Source organism: Canis lupus, chromosome 19 (assembly GCF_048164855.1).
Source record: "Canis lupus baileyi chromosome 19, mCanLup2.hap1, whole genome shotgun sequence".
NCBI classification, from domain to species: domain Eukaryota; kingdom Metazoa; phylum Chordata; class Mammalia; order Carnivora; family Canidae; genus Canis; species Canis lupus.
In genome coordinates, this window is record NC_132856.1 from 25,163,556 (window position 1) to 25,186,455 (window position 22,900).

The window sequence follows — 22,900 nt, forward strand, 5'->3', positions numbered from 1 at the left end:
CCCTGCTATCACTTTTTCCTAGCTTCATTAATTTTTTTTCTTCCAAAGTCAGCATCCACCTTTACAAGCCTTTGTCTTTTGCTGTCATAAAAGCATTTATATGCATTAATCCTTGACAAATGGGTGCATTTGATCCATAACTGATTTCTCTGCCCGACAACTAGAAACAGATACAGTATTAAAATGAAAATAAGAATAAAAAATACCGAGGATAATGTAAAAACATCACCTACTTACTCAATGTGCCCTATAAAAGTTTTATCTGAAGAAAACAGCAGCATCCCAGATAGTGTAGCAGTGAATGCTTTGACCTTTTATTCACAGGCGACCCTTCTTAACAGTGAAAATCAGTTCACAGATTAGATTCATACAAACGAGAGGGTGGAGGGAGGGAAAGAGAGAGATGGAGCAAAGCATGAGCTTTAGGTGTTTGCTGGGGGAAGGAGACTCAGAGGAAGAAAAGGTCAGAAACTCCCAATGTCTCAAAGGTTTGCTTCACATTCACTCAGCTGTGGAGCTGGGCCTGGTAACATCCAGTTATTCTAAAGTCAGCTACGTGCGAAGAAACAAACAAAACTGGGTGCTTGGTGTCACATTGTGTTTTGATTTTTTTTTTTTTTTGACTCATTAGCTAAATTATGCTCTTGTTTTTAGAACAAGAGACTCAAATTTCTGGACCCTTCCCCAAATACTGAAATAAGCTAAGCTATCTAAACTTGGATATCTGTGGGCTGCCTGGGTGGCTCAGCGGTTGAGCACCTGCCTTCAGCTCAGGGCGTGATCCTGGAGTCCCAGGATCAAATCCCACATCAGGCTCCCTGAATGGAGTCTGCTTCTCCCTCTGCCTATGTCTCTGCCTCTCCCTCTCTGTGTCTCTCACAAATAAATAAATAAAATCTGTAAAAGAAATAAATAAACTTGGATATCTGAGAGTGGAAAAGTACTATGACAAAGAAGATACCATTTCCTAACCACTTAAGCATTTTTCGATTGCCATGAATGCTGCACAGCCAACATTGCCCACTCTTGGCCTTCTGGGCTCGTGATAAGAACACATTTTATGGGGCCTTACCATTGAGTTGAGCCATCTGGCCAAGGGCTGGCCAATGAGTTGTGAGCAGAAGTGACAGGCATCACTTTCAGGCTAAGGGATGTATTTGCTGGTCCTACCTCCCAAACTCTGTTTTTTTCTGCCATGATAACAGTATACTATTTCAAATAGATACTGCTCTTAATTCTGGATTGAAGATAACATGAAATATAGCTTCTAGCAAACCTCAGGGAACAGAGCATGAGTCAGATATAAACTTTGCTAAAATACAAGATTGCCTTGAGCAATGGAGATTTGGAGCCTGATTGGTTGCAATGTATCACCTGACCTATTGTGAGGGGCATTTATTTCCATCTTAATATTGTTCATCACAATGAAAACAATTCAATTGTTTGACAATTTGAATTGACAACAATTCAAAAAAACAATTTTTTTTTATTCAAATCCAGTTTTATTAAAATCACTTGGCAATTTTAGTGGCAGTACAAAGTCTTCCACCATGACCATTGGACATATTAGATAGGAGGAGTTTCTGGTTTTGGTTTGGCATGGGTTTACGGGTGCAGGTACTGTTTCTAATTCTTCCACCCTCCTTTCATTACCAAGTGGCAAAAGTGCCTTAAGTTTCTCTGCCTACAGTATCCTGCTACTTATAGGACAGGAATTTGTCAAGTAAGACTGAAGTAAAGAATACTGGCAGAAGTAAAGAATTTTAGTAGTATAGTCACTTAGAGCTTGGGATCTGGAATCAGATTACCCCAGTGCAAATCCTGGCCTCACACTGATTATCTGCACACTTCGGGCAAGTTATTTAAATTCTCTGAATGTTATTTCCCTCATCAGTGGAAAAAAGAGAATAAGGGTAGCCACCTCCCAGTGGGAAGTGCAAGGATTAATGAAAGAATATGGAAATCTTAGCAATACCAGGCACCTAGTAGCTACTAAATAAAAATCTATATTTAATGTGTAAGTACATCAGACACAATTAAGGAGTTAAGTTAATTTTTTAAGGATAAATTATATTTTTTTCTCCCAAAGTCGGTTTCAACTGGATCTTCTGCCATCTTCAGAATATTTACGTGCATTAATCCATGACAAAGGACTGCCATTTCCCTGATATTGTGATCTTCCTAAGATTATGCATCTGCCTTTATAAACGCTGCTATCTTGGACTCTTTGCTGTCCAAACTTCACCCCTAATTCTTGGTATTCCTATTTCTTCTGGTCTCATCTAAGGTTTTTTTTTTTTTTTTTTTTTTTTTTAACCAAAGCCTTGACCCATATCTTAGATTCTTCCCACCAAGAAACAACTCCCCCAAGGAAGGAAGGGGCGGTGGAAAGAGGGTCTTGGAGCCCCTCAGGCAACACAGTAAAAAGACAGGGATGTTTCCCTTGGTCAGAACCCCGGTACACTTACCCAACACCAGGTTTAAGATTATAAACATTATGTGAATCTTCCCTTCCAAATGTTCTATTATAATGACAACTCTCTTTAATTAGCATTTTTATACTGCTTTCTGTTGATGAATAATACCGTACCCAGAAGAAAGAACTTTACACCAGATCTTATTCACACAAACAAGTACATCAATAGAGCTTTCTGCTTACAATAATAATAAACTACCCTTACTTGTTTTCAACAATTTAATTAAATACAATTAACTCTAGTTTGTTTTGGCAACCTATTAATGTCACAATTGAATATAAATAGACTCATGAAAAGATTAAAATTAATAAATCCTTTACACTACTGTAAAATTACTTCAATGCTCTGCTTGCCAGAAATACTTAACGGCGGTTTTGAAGTATGTTAATGAGGACAGTAAAAAAGAGATAATAAAGTTTTATCAAATAACTGAGCAAGGCTTCTGTGAGGCTTTGACCTCTTCAGAAGAGAGCTCTTGCCTATTGGGTATAGTTCTTAAGAGACTATGAAACACTAATTGCAAATTTATCACCATCTTACAATATCTTTAATCCATGTTTCTAACTGTATAGGCTCTTCTCTCATGCTAACTTGAATTCCCTAGTGTCTTAAAACATAAGAAACTAACCATGGTACTTGTTTTTGGTTTTGGTTTTGGTTTTGGTTTGTTTTGTTAAGTCTCAAAATATTAGACCCTGTGATACTTAGGCAATCCTTTGTATACATAGATATAGATTTGTATTCATAGTAGAAAATATGGGGTACACATGTGAGTACACATAAATGGTACCGGATAAAGCCCATGAACATTTACGTATTAATGTGTTTATCAGTATATACCTGGGTTTCTTTCTGTAGTTGATGGGCCCTATGATAAAGAGTGCATAGGTTACCATAAGAACAGAGTTAATGGAAAGAAAAAAACACCTGAGGAAATACAGATAAATACTATCAGATTTCAGTAGACTGGTGGCTCTTTTAATACAGTTATAAGGATATAATCCATTCTGAGAAACACAGAACATCAATGCTGACTTTTGGAATATTTCCCATTAATGAGTTATTGGCCAGATGTTTAAATTAATTAACCAAACCTCACCATTTTTTGTATCACACAGACTCTACCAAACTTATTGATTATAGCACCCTCATCAGTAATTACATATGAAAATGCCGTTAGAAGGAAGGATGCTCTAAGTATTGATCTATTTGTACCAACTTAGAACACATGGTCAAGCATTACATACTAAAATCTAAAATCTATAAGGTACTTATCAAACTCCACACTCAAAGAACAAATAATCCAGTCAAGAAATGGGTGGAAGACACGAACAGACATTTCTCCAAAGAAGACATACAAGTGGCCAACAGACACATGGAAAAATGCTCAATATCATTTAGCATCAGGAAATACAAATAAAACCACAATGAGATACCACCTCACACCAGTCAGAATGGCTAAAATGAACAAGACAGGAAATGACAGATGTTGGTGAGGATTCAGAGAAAGGAGAACTCTCATACACTGTTGGTGGGGATGCAAGTTAGTGCAGCCAGTCTGGGAAACTGTATGGAAGTTCCTCAAACAGTTTAAAATAGAGCTACCCTACAACCCAGCAACTGCACTAATATTTACACAAAGGATACAAATGTAGTGATCCGAAGGGGCAGCTGTACCCCAATATTTATAGCAGCAATGTCCACAATAGCCAAACTACGGAAAGAGCCCAGGTGTCCATCGACAGATGAATGGATAAAGACACACATATACACACAATGGAATATTACTTAGCCATCAAAAAATGAAATCTTGCCATTTGCAATGATGTGGATGGAACTATAGGGTATTATGCTAAATGAAATAAGTCAATCAGAGAAAGAAAATCATTGTATGATTTCACTCACATGTGGAATTTAGGAAACAAAACAGGATCATAGGGGAAGGGAGGGAAAATAAAATAAGATGAAATAAGAGACTCTTTTAACTCTAGGAAACAAACTGAAGGTTGCTGGAGGGGAGATTGGTGGGTTATAGGGTAACCTGGTGATGGGCATTAAGGAGAGCATGTGACGTAATGAGCACTGAGTGTTATGTACAACTGACGAATCACTGAGCTTTACCTCTGAAACTAATAATACATTATATGTTAATTCATTGAATTTAAATAAAATTCTGTTTAATTTTATTAATTTTTAAAAATCTATTTATTTATTCATGAGAGACGCAGAGAGAGCAAGAAAGGCAGAGACACAGGCAGTGAGAGAAGCAGGCTCCATGCAGAGAGCCTGATGTGGGACTCGATCCCTGGGATCTGCACCTAGTCCAAGATCCTGCCCTGGACTGAAGGTGGTGCTAAACCACTGAGCCACCCAAGCTGCCCCAATTTAATTTTAAAAATCTGTATCTTTAATCTGTGCTAAGTACCTAGATTTTATTAAACAAAAGACTCAGCTGTAATCATAAAATTAGTAATAAATTCAATTTGTAAAATTTCTATGTGCATCCTTTTTTATAGAATAAAATATTCTGGATGTATGTGTTAGTATCGAGCACTTCTCTACCATCTTTATTTTGACATTCCTATACATACATGATATGATGAGATACCCTAGGCTAGATACCTATTGTATGGCAGGTATAGAACAGACATCAGCTCTACTTTTTATGCAAACCTGCAAAGTGGGGATTTTATAAACATGAATCCCCATTTTATGGGAGAGGCAGAGAGAACTACACTATTCATCCACATTTAGAGCTAATAGTGTAATAATGATAGAGGTAGGAGGTAAGCCCCTGGTTTACCTTATACACAAAGATGCTCCTATCTCTATAGGTTCCTTGTGCCAAAAGTAACTGGTGGCAAAGAGGGTGACATCAGGTAAAACATCTGCAGGCATGTCAACTCTTTACCCAATTCTCAAAGATGCATGTAGATACCACACTTACTCTGAGTTAAAGGGTACTTACCCTGTTGCAGGAACCGTTTCATGTACTCTATATGTATTAACATGCTTAATTATTTAAATCATTATTTTTAAATGAAAACATGGCCTACCTTGAGAGGTGAATTAAATTACATATAAAAGCAGCCTAGACCCTTAATGGAGAATATGTTTCATCACAAAATTAAACAGATAAGTCCATGTAAGTCACTTTGCACAGTATGCAACATAACAGATGCTAAATGATGTTTGTTTGAGGGGTGGTTGTGGTTGTTTTTGAAATCATCTCTATCTCTTTTAACAACTCAATGATTGTATTATATCCAGAAAGATTCAGAGGTTGAATCTGGGTTAATTAGGAATGTCTGCAGTGGTATAACCATAGAAAGAATGGACTAGGTGTCAGGAATTTGCCATCACTACACACAGGGATATTTTGGGGAAACAGAAAGAGATTTATTTTGATGATGAGAGGAACTCAAAGGGAGACTTCAGATCTGACTATTTAAGCAATTTCTACCTAGCATATTACTGAGCCATGGATCTAGCAAGTTTAATGTGAAAGACAGCAAATTCTGTATTTTAGCAAAAAGACACTACTGTAAATGATCAAACCACTTACTAGAAAGGTCAGCCCACTTTACAATATTCTAGATAATTTATAAAGTCTCAACATGATAAATGTCAAAAAAAAAACTTATCAAAAAGTTAAATTGCAGTTAGGGAGAATTCTTTTCCAGTGTGAATGATTTATAACTTCGTTTGAAGTAAAACAGAAAATCTACACTAAAACTGAATCTAATAAATGTAGATTTATCCTATGTTGTTCCTTTGTCACATGAAGCACAAAAAGAGTCTCCAAAATCTAAAAAAAAAAAAAAAAAATTACCAGGAGACTGTAAAAAATATTTGAATATGAGGTGCTATTACTCCAGTAAGGAAAGAATGTTTTCAGCCAATCCTATTGCACAGTAAAATTAAGACCAAAGCAGTACTCAGCTAGCCACAAGACTCAAAATTATTGCATAATATAGCCAAGCTGAATGCCCAAGACACGGTTGCCTGCTAACTCAGAACATTGCCCCTCAACAGAGAAATTTGTTTTGTAATTTAAATTAACCAGGAGCAGCTTGCTGATATTCCTAAGTGCTAAAGTAGTACTTGGTTGTGATGGCAAGAGCACATGAGTAAGAATCAAGGCCAAACCTAAGTTTTCCTTTCAGCTCTATTACTATTATCCACAATCTTGCAGTGTTTTGTAAATGGAGATAATAGTACCACCCATGTAGGGTTGTGTTATCAATCATATGCCATATTATAAGAATCAGCTCCCATTAGGGCATACCCACAGCTGATACTCGGTAAACAAGCTGTTATTCAGAGACTGGAAAAATTCTCAGTTTGCCCTCCTAAGGTAGATGACTTTGAACAAATTAATTAACTTGGTTTTTTTTAAAAAAGATATTTTTTATTGGCAAAAGGGAAAGATGTTCTATCTCACAAGTTTATCATGAGGATTCAATGAAACATCAAATGCTTAGGGTCCTTCAGTCATTCATTCACTCAGCAGGTATTTATTTGGCCCTCACCATGTGGCAGACTCTGTGTCACACATTGCCAAGACTGCTGGGCTCCCTACCCTCTCTGAGCTGACAATCTATTGGTAAGAGCAGGGTTAAAACAATGATTATAATAAAATGGCATCACTATTCATTAGTGTGGAAGTGTAGTTCTCTGCACCTAGTAAGTCAATACACATTTGTCAAATAACGAATTTTAAATTTGTTGTATGTGATAAATAAAAATGATTATCCTCAGTTTTTGATTTTGAGATATTTAGTTTTCTCTGACATAATAACCAGATTTTAAAAATCAATGGTAGGAACATATTTTGTCTTTTTTTACACAAAGGTAATAACAATTCAAAGGTATGAAAGGCCTTATGGGACTCAGAGAATTGAGCCAGAGAACAGTTGCTGGATTTTTGTTCATTAACTGACTTGCTTTCCATAGAGACTTTAATGGTAGATACTGGGACTCTTTTCTTCCATCTTACCTAGCTCTCCACCTGTGACCATCAGTGTACATTGATAAGGTGATCCTTAGATTACAAAACTGTAACAAAGAAAAAATAAATCTTGCCTTCCCTTTAATTGTAATAATACAAAGTTTCTTCACTTGGTTTAGGGCCAAGAGCCATCCAAGTCACAAGCCTGCCATATCTCCACTACCTGCCTCTAGGTTTACTTGTTTTGTTCCCTTTGGTTGAACCAGCCACCCTCCATCTTCTCCTGCTAGATGACTTCCTATCCAACATTCCAAGCCCAACACAAAATCACTCCCTTCATGAGGGCTTCCCAAATCCACTCTGCTCAGAACAAGTGGCTTCATGCTTTATGATCACAGAGCACCGTTTGGTTAGAGTTCATATTAGAAGCCACTCTGCATCTTAGACAGAAATACAGAAGAATGGAGGAAGGAATAAAACACTTCTAGAGGAAATAAAGAGTTTTAGAACTGTCTCAAGTAGACAGAATTGTCTAAAGCTTCACTATCTTAAACAGTATTTACAAGACACATGCGGCTATTTAAATTTTGATTTAATTGCAATTGGTTATTTTTCTTATTTTTTAACGAAATACTTTATGGCATGTACTTTTTTTTTGGAGAGGAAACAGACTCTGGAGATGGGCAGTCAATGAATCCATGACGGAGATGGTCAAAGACTCCCAACTTGCATGCCAATGTCAATCAACTGATAGGCGGTGACTGAAGAAGGATTGAGAAAGATTCTGAAATCACATCCTAGCTCTATGGGAAAAGTCACTGTGATTGATTACCTCAGCCTGTGATAGATGGAGGGCTGGAGATTGGCAGCTTGTATGCCATAAATCTGCTCTTACTTCCAAACAATCCTGGGAGTAGCTGTCAAAAATGTTGCCCTACAAATGTTCACCCAGTGACCTAGTTTCTCAAGCACATGTCCAGTACATGGCGTCTCGCATTTTCATCAGATAAAGAGATATAAGAAGCTACAAAAACAATTCACCTAATAAGACCTCATCAGAGTAGCTTCCAAAAAGCACCTTCTCCTGTCTTACATCTTATCATTTTATTTCAGAAAAAAGATTTATTTTTATTTTTTGCTATGCCACATATTCTTTAATCCAGAGTTATATGTACTCTCTTGTTACAATTTCATAAAATAGTGATATTCAAACTTTCCTGTCTATAGCATATCAAGGAGATGAAATACCAAATTCCTATCTGTTTCTACTTCCCAGTGGAAAAATACTAGGTTAATAAATACTTGGAAAGATACATTTATGAACTATTAATTTTTTTATGAAATAAGATGAGCCTATTAACATGTTCACATATTATAAAATGATGCCCTATGGATATAAAAATAAACCAAAAATATCATTTACCTTGAGAATTATGTTACATACATTTACAGGCAGTATATAAACAATGTCACTATGTAAGTGTCACCATAGAAATAAGTTTAAGAATGATTACATATACAGGTTTTCCAATATGGATATAGCTAAATAATTTCTGAACCATAATTCAGGAATGTCTTAAAGCCTATTCTTCGGTAAATATAAAATCCAAAATATGCAAATATGCATCATTACAGACTATAGGGTTAATGAAACAGCCCACAGCAAATTTAATTGATACTGATGAAACCAAACCAACACTAATTTATAATTAAAAGGCAAAGACCACAGCAATTCAAAATCACTAACAACTCAAACAACACTCAAGATACACTGGTAACAAATTATCCCTCCCAAAATTGCATGAATTCTAATTATTTGCATGCAGGCTCTTTGCAATGTTTCCAAGAGCTGGCAGCCAATTTTATTAATAGAATACTGAATTAAAGAAGCTCAGTAAACCTTAGTTACATGTCATTCTAATAGAATGGTAATTCAGTTGGTATACTAATAAGTAGATTGTATTCATATACAAAATAAATGCACATGAAATCTTAAAAGAACAAAAACAGAAAAAAAAACCAATGTCGAGTTTCAAGGTAAATTTATAACCCACTAATGGACTGCAGACTAGATTTTGAGAACTTTAATAAAGTATTAAATTAAGGGTTTTATACAAGCAACATTACGCTGCCTGATGCTTCCCTCTGTTTCATTACATTTATAGTTTACTCTTTCTGCCAAACTTTAAAGGAAAATTAATTTGTTTTTAGCTAAGATTCAAATGAGACCTCTGTTCAGGCCATTGGCTTCATTATATAAATGCTCTTTGTTTATCAGACTCCCTTAGTAGCTCTGTTTATAGTTAGTAGCTGTATACAAAATGCCTAGGGACTCAGCACTTTAGCATATTGGGTATAAGTCAGGGTAGGACAAAAACACAGGCACAATTTTAAAGCAAGTCAAGACAGACGTGCATAAAATTCTCCTTTTAGCCCCACTGCCTTCACCTCTCTCTACCCTGCTTGCATAAAAGGATTTGATAAATTCATTAGAAATCAAAAAAATTTGGAGCTGAAGATAATCTTGTCTAAGGTCACACACTAAAAGCCCGCAGGTGGGATATAGCCATGAGTCGAGTTTTGTTTGGCCCACCTGACATTTATTTAAAAGATAAGGAAATTACACCTAAAATTCTAAGTCTCCAGCTTGCTCCAAACCATGGGATGATCTGAGCCCATCTCAGGCATAGCTAAGCATGGGATGTGCCCTCAAAGCGCACATGCTCTTCAGCTGCTACATCGTTCCCGGGCTGGTCCAATCCTTTTGTTAACTGGCTGGTGTACGAAGGTATTTTGCCTTGTCCATCAGTGATGGACAAGAATATACTTCGTGTTCGTGGGATTCATAGATGGCCTCTTTGGACCTTCTCTGCACAGTATGAAAACCATTGCTGGGACACCTGTGTGGCTCAGCAGTTGAGCATCTGCCTTCGGTTCAGGGACTCCGGTTGTGATCCCAGGGTCCTGGGATCTGCCTATGTCTCTGCCTCTCTCTGCATCTCTCATAAATAAGTAAATAAAAGAAAAGAAAAAAGAAAAAGAAAAAAAGAAAGAAAACCACTGCTTCCTTCTACCCTTTTACTGGAGTCTTGCAGTTGACCATTGTGAGACCCTGAATGCTCCAAGTGTCCTACCCCTGCTGTGGTGCTCCTTCCTCATTGTCATTCAATATTAAAAAAAGGCTTAATGCCCCACTTTCCTGCCAGTATTTGCATTTTCAAAGGATGTGAAGTTCTTGCCCTATTGTTGAGAAAATATTTATTGAATACTTACACAACATTTATTCAGTGGGAACTATGACCTACTGGCCTGCTGACCCAGATCTAAGATACATCATCAATTTCAAGAGCATTGAAGTCCTTTTTCCTCTCACTGTGTGGCAGCTCAACTAAACCTGGGAGCTGGCATTCTGTATTCACTTCAAAGCCTATGACTCAATCCATCCATTCTTCACCCACATGAGGGGAAAACAAAAAATCCTTTGGGTGTAGGCAAGCTCAGTTAGCTTGCATTTATTCTTGGGTGAAATGGCAGCATGCCTTAAAGAGAAGGCCTATTAAGGGCACAGCAAAGGGAAATGCAGGTAATATCACCTCAGTAGAATAATGACCTTGGCTGAAGATCTAGGTCTTCCTCCCCTCCAGACTCAGGGTGAGGTTTGGATTAACTCCTTCCCTTCGTGGAGGAAGAACCTGCTTAATGAATGGTCACATCACTCAGGGTATCTATCCATCTTCTGAGAGAACATCCCTGTGATTACATCAATTCTATTTTCTTTCTCTGGACCCTTATTATATAAAGAAGCAGAAGGAGAAAGAAATAGTAGGATAACAGGGTTCTCTCTAAGTGCTTTGAGGACACTAACTTTAGAGAATCTAATTAGTTTACACAAATAGTTAACAAAATAATTCATTTTCTTTTTACCCCAAAGGAAGGAAAAATTGCTGTTATTTCTCCCTGCTACAAAGATGAAGTGAATTTTTCTCTTGATGTCAAAGAATTTGAAAGCAGAAGGCCTTTTCCTATTTGCTAAGGGAAGTTTCTCTTCAGTCCCTTAAGACCACGCTTATAATATTTTTTAAATCTATAGAAAAAAAAACTCATGCTGTGATTGAAAACTTCAGGGATTTAATTTTTTACTACATTTGTAAGCATATTCTTTGGGTTACTTTGGTTAACAGAACTGCTGTCAAATAGTATATAGAGTTAATAACTACACAAAGATATTGCACAAATACACACATCATACGTATGTTATACTAACATTTGAATATTCATAACTCTCTACACTTGAGGTCTCCCTAAATCATAAACACACACACACAGGTACATATGCATCTATCCCACAAGCAGTAATAAACGAGGGAGAGCTTAAGATTTTACCAGAACATTCATTCTTTCTTTCCTTAATGTAACAAATATTTTTTGAATACCTATTCCCTGTCAAGTTCCTTATTAAAAATGAGAGAAAAGAAGATGGATAGTGCAGTGGCTCACATTTCTCAATGCATGTGATAAGAATAGGAACTTTAGATATTACCCAAATAAAGAAAAAAATGTTTGGAAAATTTTAGTTAAACACAATCAGGTTTTCTGTCGGCAAATCTTACCAGAACTTGTATACACTTATATGCACTGCAAATCTCCAAGAGTCGAACATATCAGACACTGACACTTAATAGCTTTTTTCCAAGGAACATCTTGAGGGTACAGTATTTTGTGAACTGGAAAATGCTGGCCTAGACATTTTATTGGATTAAGGCTCTTAAAAGGAAAAGGACTTCATGACACCTTCCTACCCATCCCTTCTTCTTTCTCCTTAAACTGAGAACATTGATACATTTCTAATTTTATCATAAAACTCTCTATAGCTAATATTTTAAAATTTTATTTATTTAGTTTGAAAAAGAGAGAGCGCACAAGCAGGGGGAGCAGCAGGCAGAAGGAGAGGGAGAAGCAAGCCCCCTGCTGAGCAGAAAGCCTGATAGGGTGTTTGATCCTAGGACCCTAGGATCACAACCTGAGCCAAAGGCAGACACTTAACCGGCTGAGACACCCAGGTGCCCCTCAAATAAATAAATCTTAGGAAAATAAAAAATATAAACAAAAACCACATAATTTATAAGCAATAAAAAATCATCCTAATCCTACCACCAGGCTTAAGGAATAATTACATTGAATGTTTTATAGCCTTTCCGACATCTTTTTATGCCTGTGCTAATATTTTTTTTTCTGAAATTATTTTGAAATTGGGTATTCTGTTCCATGGTTTTGTTTTGGGTGTTTGTTTTTGTTTGTTTCACTCAGTAGTATATCATGGGTTATCTTTCGTTAAGAGTACTTATAAACACATCTATTTCTTTGCAGTGGCTACATTGAATTTCATTGCCCAGTGCACAATGATTTATTTTACCAATCTCTTTCTGATGGAAATAAACCCCTCCCTAATTATTTGCCATTAAATTAACTAAATCTTTACATACATTCTTTTCACACCTGTCCAATCATTTTCTTAGGATAAGCATCTCGAAATGGAATTGTGTAGGATTTGCACATTTTACATTTTGGGAGACACTGCCAAATTGTTTTCAAAAAATGGTGCACCGATTTGCATACTCAAGCTTCGAGATTTTCACACAGTTTAAAACTGGAAGAGTTTTTCAAAAAGTTCAAGTTGTCATCTTAAATGAACTTTAAGAAATTAACAAGTGAAGACTAATGTTCACATGTGCCACTTCCAAATATTTGTTTTCAGGGTGGTATAAGATCTGTTTTCCTTAACTATGAATTGAGACCATAGGCTTGAGCTCACATAAGTAACAAGATTTACGTAGCACTATAATAATTTTCTTATAAATTCAGGGGAGTGACAGGAAATATTCATTTATATCTCTACTTGGTTTTGATACTTTGAGGTCTTAGCAAATGTCCATAGCTGCACTCTGACTCTGAGACAAGGTCAATAACATCAATCAGATGATCAATGGATTATCACTAGCACCAGCTTACACCAAATAACAACCTGTCTGCTCTAATCCTTAGGTCAATTCACTACACTTAGCAATCCAGTACTGGTAAGAATTCTTAAAAAGCCAATATGCAACCACCGTTGTTCTGATGATTTCTTTTATACTACAATCGTAAAACAATCCTTTATTGTAATGTGCCTTTGTATTTCAAAGCATATTCCTTAAGCGGCTTTCAATAAATATTGAGTAGTAATGTAGAAATCAGTATAAGATATACAAGAATGCTTTTTAATATTTTAACAAAAAAAATCACACCTTTAAATGGATGATGATATTCACTATGTAATAATTAAGTCATAAATGAATACTTCTAAATACATGGTTTGCTTAATGTAGTTTTAAATCAAGCCAAGTATAACTTACATAGACAATTCTATTCAGAGTCATCTTTCCATATATCATTTCCATACACACCTGTCAATACAATAGCAGTGACTTGAGAATAAATGATTCATTAGGCACTTATAACTTCTTGTCTCATGTAATTTATCTTTATAATTTTAAATTACTAAGGAATCCCAAGGATCTTTTCTTACTAAAGTATTTTGAAATGATCCATATTTTATTAAGTTTCAAGAACAACCCCCCACGCACACACATACCCACACACTCGAAATTAAGTAACCATTAAAATTACTGTCATAATTCATATATCCATAAGGGGGAAAAACTAATTCTAAATCAGAAAGTTACAACCAGCAAACCATTCACCCTTTTTCACCTGTTATGCAACAACTGATGCTTATAAAGAGTTGAAGCTGTCTATTTAAATAACCTGAAACAAGGGAACACACCACTTTTGGGTTTTCATTGTTTTGTCTGTCTTTTTAAAATTACGTGTCCCCTTCTAGCTTTAATATATATATTACTAATAATAATATATAAGTCCCGGGTATTCTTCAAGTTGTTAATTTCCTGTATCATCCCCAAAATAAAAATTTGATTTAGCCGAATATGAAATTATTGAAATTACAAATCTGTTAATCTACGGCACATTTTACTCATTTGTGTAATCTGGAATTTCACTGCCATTTGATCGACTGTTTTAATCCTTCTTAACTAGTGAGTAAGTGAAAATAAATGGTGCATTCCTAATACCATAAATATGAAAAATAGAAAGTACTTAGGGACTAGAGGGGAATCTATTAAAATCAGCTCGTTTTCTAGTTAACATATTCTCATTCTGTTTGTGTACTAACCCACTGCATTGAGAAGACGGATCTCAAATTCACGGCCTCACAGAAACTGGTCCCGATTTCTTGTTTTGACAGCAGAAATTGGCCCAAATCTCTCACCATTTCCCCTACAGGACCCTGACTGGCTGGTGCCATCCAGGTGCAGCATAGTCTGGTGAGGGGAACATCGCATCAAATTCCACTCATCTGTCAGTGTAGTGGATTATTTCTTGAGAGACTGAAATTGGCTGCTTGGGCCAGGAACACCATCAATCTTACTGTGTAGGGGATGGCGAGGCTGCCCCTAAGAGGCTGGCAAGAGGGGGGCCAGCCGTTCCTAAGCAGGTGAGGAGGCAGCTGTAAAGCCTTCACTCTCGCCCCATTCAGGGCTCTCAGGGAAAGATTTGTCATTTTTCACATTTCCCGGATACTTGGTATGCATACAGTGTCCGGCGGCTCCTGCTTTATGAAAGAGGCGATTTTTCAAGCTTAGGCAAATGTGGCAAAGCTCAGGGTCTGCCCCGTGTCTCATTTTTTCTCATCATGTCACTTGTTTTAACTGATTTGAGAAAATGAGATTATGTTTTTCCTTTTTGCTCATTTACCCAGCTATTTATTTATTTATTTGCTCATTTAGGGGTGGATTGTCACAGATAACTGGCCCTGATTTCTCTCTTGTTTTCATACACATTTCATTAGTGTCCCTGAAGATTGAAGACCCACAAAGGGAAACATCACAACTCTCATCAAAAAAAGCATAAGTTTGCTCTTAAAATCAAAACAGATTGTATTAAAGGAGATTGCATTTCTGACTGAAATAATCTAGGATATTGCTGCGTCCAAGATCTATCGCTTTAATCTTTGCAGCTATTGTTGAAAACCCAAGAAAGTTGAATAAGCCTATTACATAGAACCGTTGGACTTTCAGTTTGATATCATTTTAATCTTTCTGTATCTAGAAAAGAGTATATATGTGTGTGTGTGTGTGTGTGTGTGTGTGTGTGTGTGTAGTTTCTTAATTTAATCAATGAATCTGAAATAGACCTCAAAAGTATAAGCACTTGGGGCTGAAACTGGGTTCTGTGCTACAATTTCTTGGGGTATCTGACATACAAATCAAACAGGCCTCGGTGATAAAAAGCAACTTCTACCAGTAGACAGTGGAAAAAACAAATATAGAATTCAATTTTTGTCAGAGCTTAATAATTCGTTTCTCAGTTGAAAGTTATAATATTTTGGTAACCAGCCCCATAAAGTTTGAGTTTACTTATTACAAGTAGCTGAGCCATAACCTCAGATCAAAAAAAAAATCTCCTGTATTAACTGATGAACAGAGATCGTCTAAGTGAAAGCCCAATGCAAAGTGTACTCTGTTTCACAACTACACACCTGGAGCTTAAAAGACATGCAGCATTTGGTGATATAGTCTAGCCCCGTAGCACAGATTTTTTTAAAAAAATCATGAGATGAAAACAAAATTTTTGTCCTATGTGGACTATTAGCTCTATGAACAGCAAACCTTGACTCATTCAGCATCTCTGACACGTACCTTTGTAGTCTACTAAGTGGAGATGTCAGGAGCTACCGCTATTTATGAAGAACCTCCCAGTCTACAAAGCACTGTCACCAGATTATTTTATTTACACCCCACAATACCCCTCAATGGGAAATCAGGCCCAGAGGAGAAAAGTTGACTTCCCCAAGGTCATGCCACTGTATGGTAAGCAACAGGGATGAGGGCCAGTCCCGAGCACTGCTGTCACCTGTCACCACGTGCCACCTCTCACCAGGTCTGCCGTGCCCACCTTTCAGAAGGGGTTTGCAGTTCAAAAGAGTCCATGGATTGACATGACTGGGGAGTCTTCACGAATTACGGGAAACGGTTCGCACCGCCCCCAAAGAGGCTACTTGGTATGATTATTTGGTACCCTGGAAGACAGGATGCCCTCCTTGCAAAACAGGCCAGGGAGGTGCCATCAGGCCGACCTGACTTCCAGTGGCAGTTATTGGCTGTGCGGGCTCACACAAGTCACCCGATCCCTCAGAACTTCAGTCTCCCGGGCAACAGAAAGATTGGGGGCGGTGCACGGGGTGGGGGTGGGGGGCGGCGCCTGCTGGGGGTGCAGGGGGGCATTACACCTCCTTCTGTGCGCACGGAGAGGAACCACGTGAGAGGTCCCTAAAACACTCCCGATCGTTGTTTTTTTGTTAGGAATTCTTTACTGTTAAGTATTACCATGAAGGCAGATTTCCCGCGTTCCTTGCAGGACTGACACGGATCAGACATTGTCGCCAGCCCAGGCTGGGGGACTAGCCGATTGGAGGTTGAGCCGGAGATTCCTGAACCCACGTTCGCCCTGCCCCCACCTGGGCACCGAAGCCTGGGACTCGGGGCTGAGCACCCCAGAGGCAGAACTGCACCCGCCGGCGGGGGCGGCCGAGCGGGGTCCACGCCCACCTGCGGGGCCAGCAGCGCCCCCTCGCCCTCCCTCGGGGACCCGGGGCGCGGGGAGGGAGGGTGGCCGCGGGCCTGATGCTTCCCGGGGCTCCGGCCGTGCAGACCCTCCCCCTCCTGCTCCTTCATCCTCCCTCCTCCTCCTCCTCCTCCTCCTCCCCCTCCCCCTCCTGGGGGGAGGGTGCCCGGGCTCCCGCCGCTAACCAGCTGGCGCGCTCCCTGCAGCCGGGTGCGGGCGCGCGGGAGGACCCCGGGCTGCACCCTCGCTCTCTCCGTCCTGCCCGGAGCCTGGAAGCAGAGCCCCGGGGAGGCCCCCGGGACCACCCGCGGATCCCCGGGAGGTGTGGCTGGACACGACGCCGACCAGCCCAGCACCGCTGCCCGGGCCGGTTGCGCACCCGGGAAGGCAAAGGCGTGGACGCCGCACCGCGCCGCGGGAGCCGGCCCTAGGACTGGGAGGAGGCCAGGAGGGCATCCGAGAGGGGGTGGAGGGCTGGCAGTGGTTCAGACCTGAAGATCAGGCGCTTGGCGGTGCAACCAGTCCCAAGAGCCCGCACTCGGCGATTTGGGGCGGGGGGGGGTGGGGGGCGCAGGTGCAGGGGGGCGCAGGTGGAGGGGGGCGCAGGTGGGGGGGCGGTGAATGAATCCCAAGGCTGACGCCAAACAGAATATGGAAGGAAACCTTTTCAGAGAACCAGTGAGGGTAAGGACCTTCGAGCTGGAGGGCTGAGAAAGGCAAAAAGAAAGAGAATAAAATCCAGACTGAAGAGTGAGGCCATGGAAGGGTCAGAAACACACTTTAAACAGAAAGACGAAGAAAGCCAAATGCGTCCGGAAATCAAAATTCAATATTGGGCTGGGGGGTGGGGGGGTCAGGCTAAAGGGAACTTGTTCCTGAAAGTGCCAAGAAGGAGAGAGAGAGAGAGAGAGAGAGAGAGAGAGAGAGAGAGCCACCGAACAAACTGGAAGAACTGGAAGTGAAGGAAGGGAGAAAGGAAAGGAGACAAATTAAACCACACAAGAAATAGTAAGTTATTTTTACATTTCTTTTTTCATCAACAAACGACTTCCAAGGTTAGTTTTGGCAATAACGTTCCCAAAAAATTCTTAGCCATGTACACACCGACATTATTATAGTATGGACACTGGATAGGATATCCCGGGAGTATAGACACATTATTGTACTGGTTGCAAACATCATAAATAGCCTCTCTAAAAAGCCGCCTTGCAAGTTATCCCACCGTCAGCAGACTATTTTGCTATTGGCCAAAGTATCCAAAAACCAATGACTTAGACTTTTTTAAGGTGTGAGGAAGAGTGTAGGGAGGCTCTTAGAGGAAATCTTTTTTTTTTTTTTTTAATTACTGAGAAATTTGTAAGAAATACTTCTAAGGCATTTTAGTATCCCCCTCACCTTTTCCCAAAGCATCCAGCCAACAATATGTCTTGGAATTCAGAGGCAAGCTGCCCGCACTCTAGCACTTTCTGTCACTTACATTCAACCATCTGTTAAGGTGACAGCGCCGAGACTGGAGGCTGCAGTGGAGCTAGCCGGGCACTTACCTGGTCTGTGCAGGTGGTGCTGCTGGAAAGTGTGCTGAAGGGATCCATGGCAGAGGAGCACTGCACAAGCACTTATCCACAAATACAGGACCCAGGACATCGCAGAGACCATTGCCATTCTCTAAAGAGAACATGAGACAGCAACGATTACCCCCAGCTTCAAGCCCCCAGCTCAGTCAGTCCCACTGATGAGGAAGGAGGGTCTCGGACGTCATGTCCCCTTTTCTACTTTGCCGGCTGGAATTAATAACCCAGCAGAGGTCATGCCATGAAGTGGGCTTAAAGGAAAGCCCTCTCCAATAGATCACGAATTCTTTTTGAAATTCTGCAAAACCAAACTCCAAGGACTGCCAAAACACATAAATAAAGTTTTTGACTACCGGTTAGGCGGTTTGAAACACAGTATCCTGACTATACATCCTGTTTTACACGATGATCTTTAAACTATAGTTATTCCAGGCATTGAAAAGCTGCATACTCCTGTTCGTTCTAACTTCATTGTAAGTCTGACATAAGCCTGAAAGGAAAGAGTGGATTCTTTTTTTTTTTTTTAATTCTACAGTCATGAATTTTTAATCATTCTGCTGTCTTCTAAACTAAGTAATCATTTCTCAGAGGCATGTTGTAATCTCCTGATAGAGCCGGTCTTTTTGGCTGGACTTAAAATCAGAAGGAATTGTCTTCAGCCAGAATGAGTTTCAAATGCAAGATCTATGCTTCTATCCTAGAGCGAGCCATAATTTACAATATTACTTTGCCTCCCAAGATCCCATTGTGGCATGTGTTGTATAGTGTTGATGAATATGCATACACAGGTGGTGTATGTATTTATGGATGAACATATACCTTTTCTCAGGCGCTGAAACTTTGACAGTCTTATCTGCACCTATAAAGATCTTAGAGCTACAGAGGCTCAACTGCGCTGCATATTGTCCAATTTCTCAAACAACACCTTATGCTGCATTTCATATTGCCAAATTAATCAAACTTGAAGCATCGTCCTTATTCAGCCAGTGATATGGAAGCATTTTCTACACGAGAATCCAGTTAAGTATATTCTTTTTCTCTTAGAGAGCTTTGCAAACCGGATTGTTCCTTTTAAGAATTTTTCCACTGTTAAATTACACACTATAAGTATTTCAACTATACATTCAAAATCTGCTAGTGACCTCCCAGCGTGGTTTCTTTATCCATGGAAATTGGCACTCTTTCAAAAACTGTGATGTTCAGAAAGCAGGAATATACATTGTATGTATGTGTGTATACAGACATAATACAAGATAATTTCTGGGCTTTAGGAGAGAGATGCAGTCTTTAAAAGGGGGTTAAGGACTATAATAGACAAATGGTGACAACCATAATTAAGTGCAAAGTAGGAAAACATTATTTGCAACAGCATGGTGCCTTTCATGCCTCACTCTGTGTTTCAGATGGACCATTCACTTTATAATTAGTTTTGCTGCCCGCTGTTTACTTTTGTACACAACAGATTTAGCCTCATTGTCTTCAGAACAATCAGTATAACATAGATGCATTCTCTTCAAAAGAGATAAATAGCAACACCCCTTCTGCGAATCTTAGGAATGCGTTTAGGGGCCTTTTCAAAATACCCTCCAAATGATAGAAAGACAAAATAGAGGTGACTGTGGCATGCATGGACTACTTGCGAATTTCAGTTAAAATGCACTAGGAATTCATCTAAACTTTAAAAAAAAAAAAGCCTACCACAATCAAAACTTAACAGTTTTTCAATGACTCTGCTTTCTCTTGCTCATTTCTTCACCTTCATAGCTTTTAGCACCTAAAAAGATTGCTGTGACTTCACATTTGCAGTATTTTCCTTCTTTTCCCTTTTTTTTAATTTAACTTTCTTCAATTCTCAGTATCACTTCCAAGCAAGGTTCCTGCATATCACTCTCCTTGCTCACTCTCTCACCAAGAGGTTGTCTCTATGTTAATAGGTGTTTTCCACTAAATAATGCATCCAGCCTTACACAGTTCTCTAGATATGACTGAATAGGTTACAAATCTGCTTTCTGAATCTTAAATCCTTAAAGAGGCTTCTTACCTGAAAGATCCAGCCAAGAGCAGAGTACTCTATTAGTGTTCATTGGAAAGCTCTAACACTTTCTAAAATCCATCTGTGCACAACTGGAGATTTTTTTTTTTAAGAGCTTCCCAATAATCTTCTTTATCAGGATTTAAAAAAAAATATGTTTTTCTCTTCCAATGCTATTTCCACAGTAAAGAAGACATCAGGTTCATTCAGCCTGTATTGTCAGAAAAGGAGCCAAGGTTTGAGGGGTGGAAACCTTGTCATTTTCACCTTTAAATCATCTCCTGGCGTCACCTCTGCTTGATGAGACCTTTGAAGTGATCCTGATGAGAATCAGTTTATAGTTAATGACGGAACATCCCCAGTCCCATGCATTCGGGGCAGAGTAAGGCAGCAAAATGTAGGAGCAGGGCTGCTATACGGTGCTGTAAGTAGCAGTAGTCTGTTTCAATACATCCCTCCTCTGTAAAGTATCACATGTCTTAAAGTGACATTACCCTCTATTACAGCTACAGTGAATTGTAATGCCTGCCCACTAACTCTTCAGCAACTCAAGCAGCACTTTAACACTATATTGCCTGGTATGTTGTATTAGAGCTTTTCCCGATACCGTTCATTTGCCAAAAGAGTAAAGAGGGAAGGAGAAACAAAAGAAAAGGCATACTGCAAGACTGTGATAGTGTTCATGGGTGTTAGGCTTCCAATAGTAAATGCAAAAGTGAACTACAGGCCATTTCTTACCTCTTCGTGTTCTTTGAACCAGTACTTTAACCAAAAATATTGTTAGGCTTATACAAATTTAAGTCTGTCGATTGTTTTGGCAGCTATATGTGGGAATATGGCATACTTGGAATACAATATAGATGCTTATATGCATAAGCCCAATAAAAACCTTCTGAGGTTTTTGAACATGTTTGATAAATAGAAACATGTCATTTTCAGCATCGAAGACTGGGTTTTGACAAAGAAATATGTTCAAAGCATTTTTTAAAAATTTCCCTCTCCCTCCAATAACGTGCTGGGGTGTGGAGAGGAAACACTCAGAAATTGAGCATTTTGTTCCTAGTACTATGGTTAGGACACTCTCTTCCTCAGAAACAAAAGTGTGATTGTATCTAAACATTAACGATGCATATAAGGTGACCTAGTTTTCACTTATAGACTCCATGAGCACTAATTCTTGAGGTACTCATTCAGTTACTTTATGAATGGCTTATAAAGTACCTACTATGTGTTAGATGCATGAGGACAAGGCAGAGAACAAGATTGATGTGATCTCCACTGTCATAGATCATACTGTCTAGTCTTTCATACTTTTTGGTACTTTATAGTAGTTCTCATAACTTTCCTTTCTCACAAACCTTTTGAATACCTCAGATTACCTATCCCTGCCTTGCACAAGTGTTATAAAGAAAGGTTGAATGGGCAACCGGGTGGCTCAGTCGGTTGAACCTCTGGCTCTTGGTTTTGACTCAGGTCATGATCTCATAGGTCATGGGATCCAGGCCCACGTCAGGCTACACACTCAATGGAGTCTGCTTGAAGATTCTCTCCCTCTGCACCTCCACCACTATCTTCCTCTCTCTCTCAAAAAAATAAATCTTAAAAAAAAAAAAAAAGTAAAGAATAGTTGATGCTACCATGTGACTTTGGAAACCATCACCTTTCTCATGTTACATAGAGTGAAAGAGTGAGAGATCCTACAGATGTATCAGTCTGCCCTACTAGTCTTTCATACTGCACAACACACACGTTAACAACACCAAAGATCTAGTTAGTCGTGCATGTTTCATTTCTGTGGTTCATTATTGTTGTGTTGGTGATGTATACAGAAATCATACACCAGCTGTGCAGTATCAAGACACAAATAGCAGCAGTGTGGCAGCTAATGTTTATTAGACCTTTACTGTGAGTAGTGCTACTCTATAGTATATTTTTACAAGGTAAAATTTAATCCTTTTTCCTAACCCCATAAGTATTATTATTCTTATCTCCATTTCATGGATGAAGAACCCCAAGAAGAACAGGAAGATTAAGAAACTTGTTCAGGGTAATATAGCTAGTAAGTGATAGAGCAGGTTTCAAACCCCAATGATCTGATGCAAGACCCCATGTCTTAGACACTCATATAAAATACTTCATGGTTGGGGCCCTTGGGTGCCTCAGTTGGTTAATCATCTGTTTTTGGCTTAGG

General features: G+C 39.0%; 1 protein-coding gene across 1 annotated transcript in view; it reads right to left on the reverse strand.

The window, feature by feature from the left end:
* TAFA1 (TAFA chemokine like family member 1) overlaps positions 1–21,165 on the reverse strand; it is a 494,720-nt gene extending 473,555 nt beyond the window's left edge. The window contains exons 1-2 of the mRNA XM_072785454.1: positions 20,719–21,165; positions 18,651–18,771 (exon numbers count right to left, since the gene is read on the reverse strand). Coding sequence (XP_072641555.1) covers positions 18,651–18,768 — 118 coding nt within the window. The 5' untranslated portion in view covers positions 18,769–18,771; positions 20,719–21,165. The remainder of the gene's footprint in view (positions 1–18,650; positions 18,772–20,718) is intronic.
* Positions 21,166–22,900: the final 1,735 nt, after the last annotated feature.